We start from the raw sequence: 15,531 nt of genomic DNA, 5'->3' as shown, positions 1-15,531 counted from the left end.
TAATGGTAGTCCTGAGACCAGTGACATTAAGGTTGGCAGCAGAGCAAGTGATGAAATTGTTGATACACATGGAAACATTGTACTGCGTACTCCTGAGGTTGTGGCCCTGAATGTTTTAAGCAAGGTAACTGTAACACTGTAGGGACTGAGTCTCCAAATACTGATCTTGTCTCTGATGTGGGCTGTTCTAGGCCCTCACAGAGCTTCTGTGGTGAAGAATACTGGGCTGTCTTGAATGGTTTATGCATGGTATATGATTAGAACTAGCAATGCTAAGCCATTTTAGGATTTTATTGTGGACCTCCTAGGTGTTACCTTTACCCAAAAAAAGTATAAAATTCAGTGTGTTGGCAACCATGTGGTACATTGGCAACTACAGCACTTGTGAGGGCGGTTTGATTCATGAGATGATCCTGCAACTGGGAACATGTACAACCCACATGCTTTTTCTCCAGCTGAAGTGTGAGGTGCCTTCTGAAGGGCTTTGAGCACTTCACAGATACTACAAAGTGGACAAGAAATGTCAAGCATTAGGCTAAGGAAAAGATATCTGAAGAATTTTGATTTTCTTGAGTTGGTGAGTTGGTAATGGCCATCATTTCCATCATGTTGGATGGTAATCTGCTGAGCCTGTTAAATAGTGAAATTGCAATTCAGCAATGATGGAGATAAACCACAGCTTCTAATTTTTAGAGGGAAAAGAAGACACAGGAAAACTACTTGCATCAAGAGCATTACTACAATAGATGTAATCTGATTGAGCTGTGAAATGAATTACAATATGAATACTCTTGTTGTTTAACTTCAGCTGCTGCATGTGAACAAGGAACCAGACTTTCTCCAGATTGCCTTCATCTTCCGAATAGTTACAGATCTCTTGTCTTGCAGACTTGAGATCCTTCAAGGAACAGACACAGCAGTTTTGATCTTAACTCTGCTTTTGATTCTCAACAGTGTAGTTAAGAAGTTTAAGGTTCTATATGAGATTCACTGATGAAATGTTGGAGCTGTACCTGAACGTTACAATTGCTCTTGATCTGTGAAGTTAAAAACAGGGTGATGGAGGCTGTCTGTTTAGAGGCACCAGAATTGCAGGAAAATGCTTCAGAAAGAAGGGAATCCAACTTAAGTGTGTTAAAGTTCCTGCTGGAGCAATGCAATGCTATGGGATGCTGCTTTTATCTGAGCTAATTTGAATCCCAGGCTATATTATTGAAAATTGAAGGCGCTGTTAACGTGTTAACATATTTCAGGTTAATCAGCTGCAGCTGATAGAGGTGAGAAAGTTCTTATAGTTCTTCATTGCTACTGTTTGCTTACAACAACTGAGATGTAGCAATGCTCTGGAAATGATAGAAATTTTGAAAAGTGATTGTTCACCTGTTGTGTATGGGGATGTCTTTATTGATGTAATACTTAGCTGTTACCATTTGTTCACCTCTGGCTGCCTGCAATCATTCCGTGTTGCACTTCTTGGGCTCATCCTCTTGGGTTTTGTCTTGGGTGTTTTTTACTTCAGGATCCTAAACGAAAAAATAGATTTTGTGCATGTTTGTATTTTTGTTTAGGTGTAAAACAAAGAGAGGCTTGTTTTTGCAGGTGGCAGAAAGGAGAGTAAAGAAAAATAAACTCAGTTCTCTTTCAATTTGATTTGAATAGGAAAAAAAGAAATGGATGCCATCTTGACCCTTGTCAGTCGACATATTTTTATACAAAACACCAGACTGACTAACTTCTTGTTTTCCCTATGTAGATATGAAAATTACATCTCACTAGACTGCCTGTGATAACAGTATCTGTTTAAATAACCATGCTTGAGATTTGTTTCATGTCAATTGTTTTCAGGCTGCTGGTAATCTGGTCACTGTGTTTCCACTTGTGAACATAAATGTGTATGGCCAGCACAAAGTTTCTGCTGTATGTGCAAATATGACTTTGTTTCTTGACCCTTGTCAAGCCATACATTCTCAGTTTCAAGATTCATACATTTGACGTATTCATTTCAAACTTGTGGGCAACAGGAGCAACACTTGAAAGTTTCTATAGCTAAAAGTCAAAATAAAAGTTCTTAGCTCCCAGCTGTGAGCTGAATTTTCTTGATAGTGGCTTCCTGAATTCAGTGTAACAGCATTTCCTGAAAAGGTACAATATCAATTTTCCTAGCTTTTACTTTTCTCATCACTTCTGTATCTATATTTTTTCTGCCATTGACAAAAGTAGCTTTTATTACCAAGTAAATCTTTCAGTTTGAGTGGGGGTTGTTAATGAAGGAACATGTTAATGCCGCCACAAAATGCTTCAGTGCCTTTAGCGACACAGGTTGTTTCGTTTCTTTATAGCCATTTTTCCCCATTTCAGGACCAGATGGGTCCTGAAATTGCTGTCTAAACTCATGTTTATATCATAACAGTCAAACAAACACGCACACATTCTTCAGAGCTAAAATGTGGTTTCTTGTCTCTTACTGCTAGTTGAAGCAGATGTATGTGTGATATATGTTCTTGCTCGAGTTTAGCTCAGGACAAAAGGGGATGTGTGAGTACTTCTGGCAGGCATGGTAACTTAGGGATATGAAATATCAGTCAGCTGGGTTGGGTTCAGAGAGTAACTCTGGCCTTCAAAGATGTAAATGATGCCGATTTATTCAGAAAAACAGACAGAGGGTTTTATTGTGAGATTTTTTACAACACTGGCACAGTGGTTAATAAATTTCTGTGAAAACTTCAGTACCAGTCAAAAAAATGATGAAAAGTAATTCAGTTTTTTTCTCAAATTCCCATTGTGTAAGATGTTCTTTAATTCATACTTGCTATATATGCAATGTAAGTAACTGTTATGGCACTAATGCTTTTCTCAAGTCTCTTGAAATGGTGGGGAAATGCCAGAAAAGCCCATGGTCACTGAATGGTTTATCTTTTAGTGAATATCTTGATTTTCTTTTTCTTAACATCTTGCTTCCTTGAGACATTTATTGTTACTTGTTTCTTGTAGTGGGACTGAAGTTGAATTCTGTGGACCCAACAATGAGCATTGATTTGAAATATTTAGGTGTGCAACTTCCTCTTTCCTATTCAAATTACTCTCTGTGGAGCTATCCAGGTACCAACCCCAATTCTCCAGGTGGGTGGAATATGAATTTTCTGTAATCTTACGTGTCACCTTTTTTTTGTCAATGAGAAGGAGAGAATGACTATTTAGTTCAACTTGGTATCTAAAGAGATGAAAATGATACTAAAATAACAAAATAGCAGAACTTCTGTAGATCGTTTTGTGGTTACTGGGCAAGGAGTCCTGAGTAATTGTGGCTGGATTATTTTGAGGGTTCCCGTTTTGTGATGGTTGTGATCCAGTAATAGTGTCTGTCTATTTTATACTGACCTCTCAAATTGCTCAGAAAAAGATTAGCAATCTGAATTTGTCTGATGTTGCTCACATACCAAAGAAAAAAAACTTGTTTTTCACAGAGGTATCAGAATTTTCCAGAAGAAGGCCTTGAGATGCCACATGGGGGCTACCCTATAATTCACGATAATTATTTATTACAAAAGTTGTGACTGATTGTTCTTTTTTACATTTGCTTGGTATCCAAACAAGTGCATTTCTCATACTATGACTATGGTTCTCACACTGTTGGTAGGTACTATTTTCAATAGTGAACTGGATGGACAAAGTGTAGCTTATCTTATATGCTTATCTTCTTCTGGTTAACTGTTTCTCCCACTGTAATATTCTGATTACTTATGTCTTTCTTAATCTACTGCTTTTTGAATCTGGTAGAGGCAGACACTGAATTTCAGATTATTTACACTGCAGGAGAGGAAGATTCAATTCAGAAGACCTCAGTCAGCTTAGTGTCCAATGCATTTATTTCTAGCCTAAGAATATGTTAAATGGCCACACAGATCCCTGTTTGTACCTTTACATTCCATCTTAGCTCCCACAGTTGATGCATAACTTGACAGAGATGCAGCTGTTTGCCTTTTGTGCTTATTCACTGGCCATGCCCCTAATAGATACTCATCTGAATTTGACAAAGCAGTGAACTTTAAATGAAGTTTTGGCAGGTGTTATAAAAGCCATTGGCCTAACTGAGGGGAGGGAAATCGCTTTTCTTGCTGAGTGAGGCTGTAGTATGAGCTCAAAACCTGCCTCTTCCATTTTAGCCTGCTAATTAATCGATTAGCCCATTAGACTTTGAAAGCCAAATGCTTTTGCTCTGTGCCAAGGAGACCAAAACAGAAAATAAAAGGAAACGCTTTTTGTGGGGGGTTGCAGATGCTCAGCCATAGAGCAGAACTGTACAGGGAATTTGGCCTTCTTCTTCTGTTAATTAAAAAACAAATAGGAAAAATTAAGTTGCTTCAAATCTTTCGATTTTGCTTCTGTTCACCTATCCCTGAAAAGGAATAGCAGAGTTTGCTAAGACACTGATGGAATTAAAAACTTGGTTCATAAACTGAGGCTAGCTTTCTTCTTTTCCAGATACTGGATTTTCTTTTGTTTCCAGGACAGGAAAGACAAATGATTTCACAAAAATCAAAGGCTGGCGAGGGAAACTTCATGGTGCTTCTAGAAATGAAGGTAAAAGCACATAAAAAGAGAGAGATCAATGTACATATTTCCAACATGTGGCCATTTTCCTGACCTTTCACAGACCTTGCTGTTTGGTATTTGTGTCTGTCTTAATGAGAGATGTAATTTTTAATATTGAGACTGTTGCCATAAAGAATTTTTTAGTACTGGTTCCATAGTCAGAATGGAGATTAATGAGGGAAGAGAGAAACTTGGCTTTTACTTTATTAAACTTCCTTTATATTGACCCATGAGGTTTTTTGCAGCTTACTTTTAACTCCCCCATTCTGTCAAGAAGGTGAGCGATAGAGTCGCTTGGTGGGCACCTGGAGTCCAGCCAAGGCCAACCCACCACAAATACATGTGTAAGATCTCCACAAAACACTTGTGCAGGCTGCTGGTTGTATTTCAAAATGGATTATATTTGGCGTGCCTATATTACATACTGTTCTTGTAGAGCTGTATTTACCTATCCTACCATGTTTGATTATTATAAAATTTAACTCCAGGAGTTAAAGTACTCTCCATTTATTTAGGTGGCAGTTCAGAAGGTTCATTGAAGAATCGCTCAGCGTTCTGTAGTGACAAGCTGGATGAGTACCTGGAAAATGAAGGGAAATTGATGGAAACAAGTATGGGGTTCTCTACTGACACTCCCACTTCTCCTGTGGTATATCAGCTTCCCACTAAGAGCACTAGCTATGTTCGAACACTTGACAGTGTTTTAAAGAAGCAGTCCATTGTAATTCCATCAACATCTTACGCATTGAAGCCTGTTCCTCCATCATCTACCTCTAGGAAAACAAAGACTCAAACCAGACAGACATCTACAAACAGTAGAGCAAAATCATCTTACAAACCTATTTTGCCTTCACCTTTTCCTCCAAAGCAGAAGCAGAACGTGTCAGTGTCAGGGGAAAAGTCTGCTAAGTCTGCTAGCACTTTGAGTAACCAGGCAGATGGTTTTGTGCTGCCAACTGTGGATGAAAATACGTTTCCAAAACAGATCAGTTTGCGTCAAGCACCACAGCATCACCAAGCACCTCGTCCACCAGGTTTGTCTAAATCTCAAGTGAAGTTAATGGACTTGGAAGACTGTGCTCTCTGGGATGGGAAACCACGGACCTATATTACAGAAGAGCGAGCAGACATCTCTTTGGTAACCCTGCTTACAGCTCAGGTACATCAGTAATAGTTTCTTTCTTTTCTGTACTGTTGCTTTTCTTAATCTGCCCGCTTATGGATGTTGCATAGCGATGCAGAAAATAAGACTGAAGCTTCTGAAGATCACAGTAAAGCATGAGATTCCTTTGTGGTGTGTCTTTGTAGTGAAACTTGAGGAGTGCTGACTTAGCAGTATGAGAAAAAGATAATAGTGATAATAGTGTATTGATACAAATTATTATTAATTTGAATTGTTTAAAATTCTCACCATTGAAATTTGAGTTAAAACAATTCTTATTCAGTAACTGCATTTCCTTGCTATTTTCATGTTGCTGTTTTCAGTTGAACTAACTGCAAGAAAATCCTGGTCTTATAACCTGGTTGTCATGTGATAACTTTTGCTTTTTTTCACTTCCTGCTTATTACCAGGATGGTTTTGCTGCCTCCAGTTGCCTCTCAAAAGACTTCAAATCGAAACTCTGTTTTGTGGGGATTTTGTGGATTTTGTGGTGTAGAGGACAAGTTTTTGTACGTAAACAGTGTAGCTCAAGGGGTTTTCTAAATGGACTTTAAATAGCAATTTTGCATACACTTGATTACATTTTAGTAAAATATTCCTTGTATGAAAATTTGAAGTTTCTGCTTTTTTAAAACTTCCTTTAGGCATCTCTTAAAAGCAAACCTATCCACAAGATAATAAGACGACGAGCACCTCCTTGCAACAATGATTTCTGCCGACTGGGTTGCATATGTGCCAGTCTGGCACTGGAGAAACGTCAGCCTACCCACTGCCGCAGGCCAGACTGCATGTTTGGGTGTACCTGCCTCAAGAGAAGGGTCTTGCTGGTAAAGGGAGGATCAAAACATAAGAAAATGATAAAAAAGGCTGTGCGTGGAAATCTTGTGCTGTTCGGAACACAAGGACAACAGCAAGAGGATGAAGATGTGGAAGAAGAAGGTGATGGGGAAGAAGAGGAAATAAAGCAGAAGGACAGGAAGAAGAGAAAAAGAGTGGAATACAGTGAGTATTGGTCGAGATTACATACAGCAAACCACCAAACTTGGTGGGCATTTTTTCTTAGGATGTAGTAGTGATGCCATTTCTAAATCCAGCTTACTTACAGGAAATATCTTTTTTTTGTTTTAATTCTTATTATGTGATCAACATTTTGGGCATTGTGTAGTTATTTATTGAATCAAATAGTTGGAGTTTCTTTTTGGTAGTTTAAACTCTTGTTCAGCTCTCCAAATGTCTTTAAAGACTGTGATGGATGTGGGATAATTACTGCTGTCATTGTTGGTAATGTTCACTGTTGCAGTGCAGTTATCTTTCCCTGTAAACAAGTCAGTATCTAGAGCTGCATTTTCAGTTGCTGTATGTAGCTGGACTTCCTTGGAAGTATAGTTATTTGTGGTAATTTCAGAGCTGGCCTAAGTATGCTCAGAAAACCAAATTGGTAGAAACTGCCTGTGAATTTACTTTTTCAGTTTTTTCCTAACAATATATTTAGCAATATCTAACACAAAGTATTCTGGTGTTCTACAGGAATAAATTAATTCTTCCATGTATGTCCAGTATACAGGTCTGGGACTTTTTTTTTGGTGTTTTGCAGTTTTTCAGTAAGCCGCATCAATGGAGGTCACTAATTTTCAGTGGTTCTTCAGATTTTCTATCACAGTAAAAGTGAGAAATGAGGATTAGTGTGGAAACATTTTTATTTTCATTTTTTCTTCCTTGTAGACAAATCCCAGTCACTTGACTAGAATTTGAAGCAAGAAAAGCATCCAGAAGTATTTTCTAGCAGTTTGGATTAGTGATTACTGCATGGCTAGACCTCAAACTCAAACAAAAAATTCTGTTACTGCTGTGTTAGATGGTGTTTTATTTGTAAGTAATTTTTGTTTTTTCTTTTTTTTTTTTTTCAGCTATCTGTGATTCAGAGCCAGAGCAACCTGTTAGGAATTGTCCATTGTGGGTGAGGGTGGAAGGTGAAGTAGATCCAGAGCCAATTTATGTCCCGACACCATCTGTTATTGAACCAGTTAAATCCATGGTACTGCCCAGCCCTGAGGTCTGGCTTCCTAGTAAGAACAGATCTTCCAGTGGAACAAAACCAGTCAGAATGTATACTCCTAGACCAAATCCAGTGGTAAGAGGGAAAAAAAAAAGCGTGTTTTTCCTTGTATTGAAAATTAAAACAAATACTGCCAAAAGCCTCTGTGTTAGGCAATTTTAGAAAAGTTTGAGATGAAAGCCTAGAACTGACTGCCTATAGGTGTGTTGGTAAGCTAGGATAGATTGATTGTATATAGAATTTTACTATGTCAATCTTCTGTTGAGAGTTTATTATAGCAGTATGGAAATGGTGGAAGGTGATTATGATTCATTAATAGTCTCATTTAAAAATACAGTAATATGTGCTATTTTTGTCAAAATTTAGTCCTGTAATGTTTGTTAAAGTTAATACCTACATAATGTAGCCTATCTAAGTATGAATTACTTGCAAAAAATGTTGGGATACAGACACAATGTGTTTAGTGTAGTTCTGAAGTTGGGTTTTTTTTGTTCTTTCTTGAGGTTTCTCTGCCAGGGTTCTAAGAATCTGGCTTTGTGTCTCCCCTCACCTTAGTATCAGACAAAACAGCAGTAGAGGAAAAACAGCTGTAGAGTGGTCTGTAGTTATATCTGAAGAACTAACATACCAGAGTAGCTATTTAATGTATAACAGATAATGTTAAACAATGCATGGCTCTTAAAATTTGTTTCTTTACTTAGAAGAATATCTGAATGTGTTTGAATTTCAGGGAGCTGGTGGTGGCTATGCAATGATACTGAGGAGGCAGATCTAGCTTTAAATGCTAGACTTCTCTTTTGACCCTTACTATTGAAGCATTTATGTTGAAGATTTGGGGAAAGCAGAGCTGTTTTGTGAATCTGATGTGCGTTCAGAATAGAGAAAAGAGGGTTTTGTCTCTTTTCTTTTTTCTTTTAGATTCGAGAGGAGGACAAGGATCCTGTCTACATGTACTTTGAAAGTTTAATGACTTGTGCAAGGGTGCGACCCTATGAACACAGGAGAGAAGAGAACAAGCAGCAAAAGGACAAAAGTGATTCACAGAGTTGTAGTGTAAAGGTAAGAAGTCACACTGTAACTAGTGTATATTGTAGAATAGGCAGAAATGTTGAAAATGGTGAAGTAATTTTTTCCCCAGAAACTCCTACATGGCATGAGGACCTGATTTGCATTTAGTGGTGGTAGGGCTGTGGAAGGTGGAGCCTAAATCACTTTGCAGTGTTGGTAAACTTACGCTGTTACTGTGATATTACGTTTTCTTGTTTGGGGAGATTCCTGTCTGCCACAAGTGCATTATTATGTAAGGCTTAAATGTTCATTGTTGATAGAGCTCTTTCAAGATGAAGCCTGTAACACAGTCAAAGACAGCATATATCTATGATTTGGGGTGACCTAGTTAATCTTGTGCTGTGATTTTTAGTGTGGAAGTAAGATGTATAGGGTGAATATTTTCTTGTATTTCTTTCCTCCAGCAGGAGCATGAACCAGAGCTTCAGTCTCCTGAGAGGGCAACCTGTGAGGTAGACAAAGACAAAGATGCATCAAGAGGTAAGAGCTGAGTCTGGAGTATAATTCCACTTCTTGGTAGTTACATGTTTTTGTAGTATTTCTTTTAAAAAAAGTATCTACTGATGAAACAGAAGTGGTTTTGCAGGGGGAGTTGTTGCAGTTGTTAATAAAAATCTTATGACATGCATACAGCTTCCTGTTTTCTTAGCATCTGGAGGGGGGCACATGGAGATACAGCAGACTAAATATCTAGTGCTTGCTGCTGCTCTAAGTGTAAAAATGACCAGTGCTGCCAGTAGCTTGTTTAGCAATAAAGTATAAAACTGCACAGCAGACTTGTCTTCAAGACAGATGATTAGATACTTGGAAAGCAGTGGGATGGATGGCTTTGCTTTGTCTGGGTGTTTTTTCTCCCACTTTTTTTCTTTACAATCACTTTGTAAGTTACTGAAGAATTAAATATCCAAGTAATACTGGGAGGATGGGATCCTCATATTCTTCACACAGAACTGGTTGAGACAGTGCTGAAAGCGCCTATGCTTTATTTGGAATTGTTTGATGTTGAATTTGTTTAATTCAGTTTGAAAAATTGAAGTTTTGCTGTGTTAGTAATACTGGGTTTGAGTTTCTAGCTTGTGAAGAAATAGGCTAGATATCCATGTTCTCTTTCCATCTGAGGCGGCCCAAATCATGTTACAAGCCGTAAATGAGACATATACTAGAGGCATTGTGTCATCCACTAATGAACCATATCTGCCTTTTTGAGCTGATCTTTTTACTGTTTAATGTATACAGCAGCGCATGCTACATTTAAGGATGGGAATGGAAAAATAATACAAGTAGTTGAAAATGCTGGTGCATTGGTAGGTGGAATTAAAATGGCCAGGACACAGGGATCAACATCCTTAGTTTTGCAAAAAGGGGCATTGTAGCTCTAATGACAACAAAAGGTCACACTCCTGTTTACGCATCTTCTGCAAAAGATAGTTCTGCTAGTGGCATGTCCCCTTATGCCATTGTAGGACACGGGTGCTTTTCTGACTCAAAGAGAAAAGTACCATCTCTTGAATGGCCAGTGATGCTTTCTACCGTGTTGGTGTGTTTGGAGAATATTCACCCATGTATTAAAACAACCCGGCTTTGTTTAGCTTGTGATGCAATGGGATACAACGTGACGTGGTATGGCTGCAGGGATTGAACTGTGAGAAATAATTACATGAGTTTTGCAGTGAATTTTTGCTTGTTTGTGAAGCTCGGCAAGGAAAAGTGATGCTTTGAACAGTTCTTTTACTTGCTGTTGGCCTGCAGCTGAGCTAAGGGTGGAGGTGTGGGCAGAATGGAATTGTTTTACTATCCAGGTGCTTAAAATGCCATAGTATTGCAGAAACCTATTTCAATTCTTTCTCAGAGAAAAGCTGGTGTTCTTCCCGTAGTGAGGGGGACTCTTTCTCCACCTCCTATGTTCATCACACCACTCAAGGTGAACCAACCAAACTTATCGAGATTATCTCTGACTGCAACTTGGAGGAAGATCACAATAAGATCTTGACCATCTTATCACAGCATATCAACAGTAACACGCCACAGTGCCTCAAAGTGGGTAGCTTCAGTATTGAATTGGCTTCGGAATACAAGGCCCAGGATGAGAACCATCCTTCTGTCTGCTCCTCCAGAGTGAAAATTTCAGTGCCGTCCTACCAGGACAAGGACGAGAAGCCTGAGATCCCTGTCTTGGAGACTCCTGATAGCACAGTGGCATCATGCAATAACTCAGAAAATGTAAAGGTCATGCGAGCAGACCCAGTGGACAAACTGCGGGAGAAGCTGCATGGGGGCAAAGGCTTGCCTTTTTATGCAGGGGTTTCTCCTGCGGGAAAGCTGGTTGCCTACAAATGCAATGCTAATACGAGCCCCTCGGGCTTGATTCAGGTGGGTCTCTCTGCCTTTACTGTGGAGATTAGATGCAGTTTCATCCAGTACTATCCAAGAACTCCTTGAAGGGGAGAACACTCTTTAATATGTCTTTTGCCTGTCCAGACAAGAGTTCTTGGTATCTAGTGGCATTCCTCTCCATAAGCTTATCCCTTTCAAGATTTACTCGATAACAGGAAATCTTACTGGAATCCTTAAATCTGATGGTTTAACATATCTTTTTGGCAATTTGGGTCTTGTTGACCCAAGTGCAGAATCTCTTTCAAGATCTTTTTAATTCTTCGTGAAACCCCCTGAAGTTGCATTTGACATGTAATGCTTCTAAAAGAACGATTGTATGAGTCCACAGAAAGAATATTTCCTTGGGAAGTATACACTGGGACAAAACTTTAAAATGAAAATGTAAACATTAGATTTCTTTTTGCCACAGCTTACTGTACAGCCTGAATCCTCTTTGTAGAATATATATTTTTCATCAAGAGACTTCATAATCCTAAATTCACAGGGTCTTTTCCCTGCAGTTTTGTTGGCATGATGTTAAGAATTAGTAGTAGGAACTACAGGATTAGGATGAAGATCTTTTTCTTCCATCATAGCTATTTGTGGTTGTAGTAAAACCACTTGGAGGAAAATCATATGAATTAAAAAATGAGATTAAAATATGTTTTTATGACACTTTGCAGATATGACACCCTCAGAAAGAGAAGCTAGTGGAGAGAAAAAGGTGAGGAGATTTCTTACCGTCAACAAAAGTTGATCAATAAAAACTACTGTTTATTTAGTAGTGTCTTAAATGCATTTGGCTTTTAGAAGGTATTATCAAACAACATGAAAGCAGAATGCAGCACTACCAAAACTTCCCATTGTCCACTAGGCATAAAGCCTGACATTCAGCAAGATGTTCTGGTTTTTTCCAGGGCAGTCCATTACCACTACAGCTTGGAATTTGAAGTTAGGGAACTCATTGTACCTTAATTACAGTATCAGACAACAGTGGGGATAAGGAAAAAGTTGATGCAGCTTTTACAAGCTCTTTAAAGTTTTGTCTCAATGTATATGTCATCAGTATTCTTTCTTTTGTGATGCTAGGTCTTAATTAGGTTTGAGAATTTTATCCAAAATTGTCCTTCAATTAGGGAACTTTTTTTAATTCAGGACTACAGCATAAGCAGGGGACAGGAAAAACAGGTGCTAGCTTCATTCTTATCTAATTTCAGTGATTTCACATGTTCCTTAGACTCTCTGGTTTTATGCAGAGTCTGAGCAGCATTTAAAGTCTGTATTACAAAGATAAAACAAGTTGTTTGAAGTTCTCCCAAGCAGTGACGAAATTAAGAATTCCCAGTCGGAATTGCAATGGTTTTTTGCAAAGGACGTCTAGAAGTCCCACAGAATGAAACACTTCTCCAGAAGTGGTGAATTAGCGTTCTTTTCACAAAGTTTCCCTTTTCCCCTCTTTTCAGGTTAATGATAAAAGGTATCCTCAGGCCAAACTGCTTTTGGGACAGATGGGGGCATTACATCCTGCCAATCGGCTAGCAGCTTATATCACAGGCAGGCTGCAGCCCACAGTACTTGATATTGCTGCAGCCCTCAGTACTGTGATCTCCAAGGTAGCACCCAGTGCTAAAACTCCTGCTTCTGGGACACCATCAGTCCAGGGGCCCACAACATCAGCTCCTAAAACTACATCTTCCACCAGCAGTACTTCAACCCCCACTGTGACGACTCTGAAAACCCATGTCCCAGCACAGAGACAGATAGGTAGGTTGGAACTTATTACTGTGTTTTAAATTGCGTGAAGCTGAAGTACAGAGTGAGTGTACGGCGTCAATGTTGATTTCTGTGCAACAGTGCGTGCTGCCTTTGGCTGCATTGCCTACCTAAGATGCCTCTGCAATGAATAACCTCCTCAAAGCAGAAAGTTTTGACTTCAGAGTAAGATTACAGATATTGACTATTAGTTGTTTTATTAATGCTACTAGAACATATTTTCAAGAGATGAGAGTGGATGGAGACTCTCCAGTTATAAACTGGAATTTTTGTTTGGAGTTTCGTTACTGTAATTTTTAATTGCTTTCCATCAAACACAGATTAACTTCAAATGAGTAAAGTACCACTAATACATGGTTCTTCACTGATGAGATTTTCTGTTGATGTTGCACTCATAATTCTTGTGACTGCCAAAGATGTGTGAAGCAGCAGTGAAAGACAGGATGGTCCAAATCTGGATTAGTGAAACAACAGGTGTGCAGCCAATAACCACGCCAGTCTCCAATCTCATTGGATTTCACAAGCTAAACAGGGTTGGATTTAGACAGCACTTTGAGTTAAAAAAAAAGTAAATACAACAACAAAACTGTGTATCCAACTGGACACACAAAACTGTATATCTGAGTTGGTACTGAAATGGTTACCCCAGTGTGGCAAGAGAGGAAATTTGCCTTAACTATTACATTTTGTGTGAGTTTAAAAAGAGAAGACTAGTTCCCATACACATAATCCCACACATTATTTAAAGATCTGAAGCTTTGCAAGGGAAAAGGATGTTTCCTGTGTCCTGGAAAAACTTTATTTTGTGATTGATAATCTATTATTCTTTCTGCCAAATTTTCTTTGCCGCGTAAATGGGTGTGTTGTTTTTTTTGTCCTGTAATAAAACTTGTTGTTTTGTGTGCTTATGCAGTGTGAAAGAGCTGGCTGTGTTTCACTGATGGGTGAAGTCATTGCAATTTATGTGATTTAAGTAAAAAGTACCAGTTCTGGCATAATCTGGGTTAAGAATGCTGTATGCATAAATAACTGCAGTGTTTAAGTTGGTCTTGGTCCATAATCTCTGTGCTGTTGTACTCTGTACTCTGTCTACATCTGTAGGCATCTGGGGTGATGTAAATGCAGTATTCTGGTCCCTTGGAGAGTAAGGAATGAGGTAAAGGATCTTCCTAACAGTGATAAATTTCCATTGGTTCAGTTTGTTCCATCTAGTCTGCAGTTGCATGAATGTCAGTGCAGTTAGAAGCGGAAACTCTGTATCCTTCCCATCCCTTTCCCCTGTGCCTGTGTAAGATGAATACAGTAGAAGGGGGATGAAAATCAAGAAGCAGTAAAAAAAGGAAACATGACACAAAATGTTACACAAAGAATTTGATGTTTAGAAAATAGTTGGACCCATTATTTCACTTAGATGTTTGTTTTCCTGCACTGTTAGTTAGGATTGTCCATAGTTTCATGATGAGGAACAACCCTTCAGAAACTGATTCTTTTGTATATCTGGGAAGAAATGCAGTAAAAAGCTACAGTAGTGGAATAAGGCAGAGGTCTTTCTAACATGTAAGGCATATCCAGGACTGCCATAAAGGTTTTGATTTAATTACAAGGTACATAGAAAAAGGAGGCTCAAATTCATGCTGAAGTTACAGTTGTAGCACCTCATGGAAGGCAAAGAGGAAATCTATTAAAATTTTGACCTGCAAGTTTTTATTTGCAGCTGCCCGGCCCTCACCTGGTGGTGTGTTTGCCCAGTTTGTGATAAACAAAGCGGGAGCTCTACAGCAGAAGATTCCTGGAGCGAGCACACGCCAGGCTGCCTCAGGGCGACAGTTTCTCAGTATCAAGCCCACACCGATCACGGTTATTGCTCCCGTGGTTCCTTCAGTGGCATCTCCAGCTCTGTGCACAGTCACTTCTTCAGTCACTGCAGCTACCACCACTTCTCCAGTTACTGTGGAAAGTACCAGTGTAGCAGCATCTACTGTGACCACTCCTTGCCAGACAAAAGCCAGTGAACCTCCCTGCTCTCCTCCTGCAGTTGCAGTTACAGCTGCTCCTGAAACACCTGGAATCAGCACTTGTACCACTCCATCGACCACTCCTACTGCTACTGTGACCACAACAAAAACAGCAGGCATTGTCGCAGCAGTAGCAACTACGTCATTCCCAAAACCTGTAGTAACACCACCAACTGTTACTTGTGCTGTTGTCACAACATCCACTTCCACAGTTGTACTGACAACAGCTGCAGCAACTACACCTGTGGTGACCACACTGACTTCCTCTCCTGTCTCTGTTCCAGTGATACTATCAGGAGTTAATTCAAGTCCTCCAAAAAGAGGTAATGCTTAGGTGCTTTGGGTTATTTCTGCAAACACTTGCTTTTTTAAATTCTGCTTCTTTTCAAAGCTATAATACAGTCTGTGTCTGGTTTTGTTTTAAATATGGACTCACTTGCCTTGTCGCCCTTTCCAAAACAAGATAAAAAATCCTATTCATCACCCTAATG

The 15,531-nt window shown here is 39.1% G+C and overlaps 1 protein-coding gene across 4 annotated transcripts in view; it reads left to right on the top strand.

The window, feature by feature from the left end:
- Positions 1-15,531, top strand: part of MGA (MAX dimerization protein MGA) — a 59,667-nt gene that overhangs the window by 20,645 nt on the left and 23,491 nt on the right. For 3 of the 4 annotated variants that reach the window (XM_084208282.1, XM_084208283.1, XM_084208281.1), the window contains exons 6-13: positions 2,992-3,120; positions 4,483-4,581; positions 5,109-5,752; positions 6,400-6,757; positions 7,663-7,886; positions 8,730-8,870; positions 9,284-9,359; positions 14,740-15,363. In XM_084208282.1, the coding sequence (XP_084064408.1) occupies positions 2,992-3,120; positions 4,483-4,581; positions 5,109-5,752; positions 6,400-6,757; positions 7,663-7,886; positions 8,730-8,870; positions 9,284-9,359; positions 14,740-15,363 (2,295 nt within the window). Of the gene's footprint in view, positions 1-2,991; positions 3,121-4,482; positions 4,582-5,108; positions 5,753-6,399; positions 6,758-7,662; positions 7,887-8,729; positions 8,871-9,283; positions 9,360-10,728; positions 11,250-12,715; positions 13,017-14,739; positions 15,364-15,531 lie in introns of all 4 variants that reach the window. The other variant, XM_084208284.1, reaches the window with a different exon arrangement.

This window comes from Fringilla coelebs (genome assembly GCF_963513975.1).
Source record: "Fringilla coelebs genome assembly, chromosome: 6".
NCBI lineage: Eukaryota > Metazoa > Chordata > Aves > Passeriformes > Fringillidae > Fringilla > Fringilla coelebs.
The sequence above is the reverse complement of the archived record's forward strand: the minus strand, read 5'-3'. Positions and strand labels throughout refer to the sequence as shown.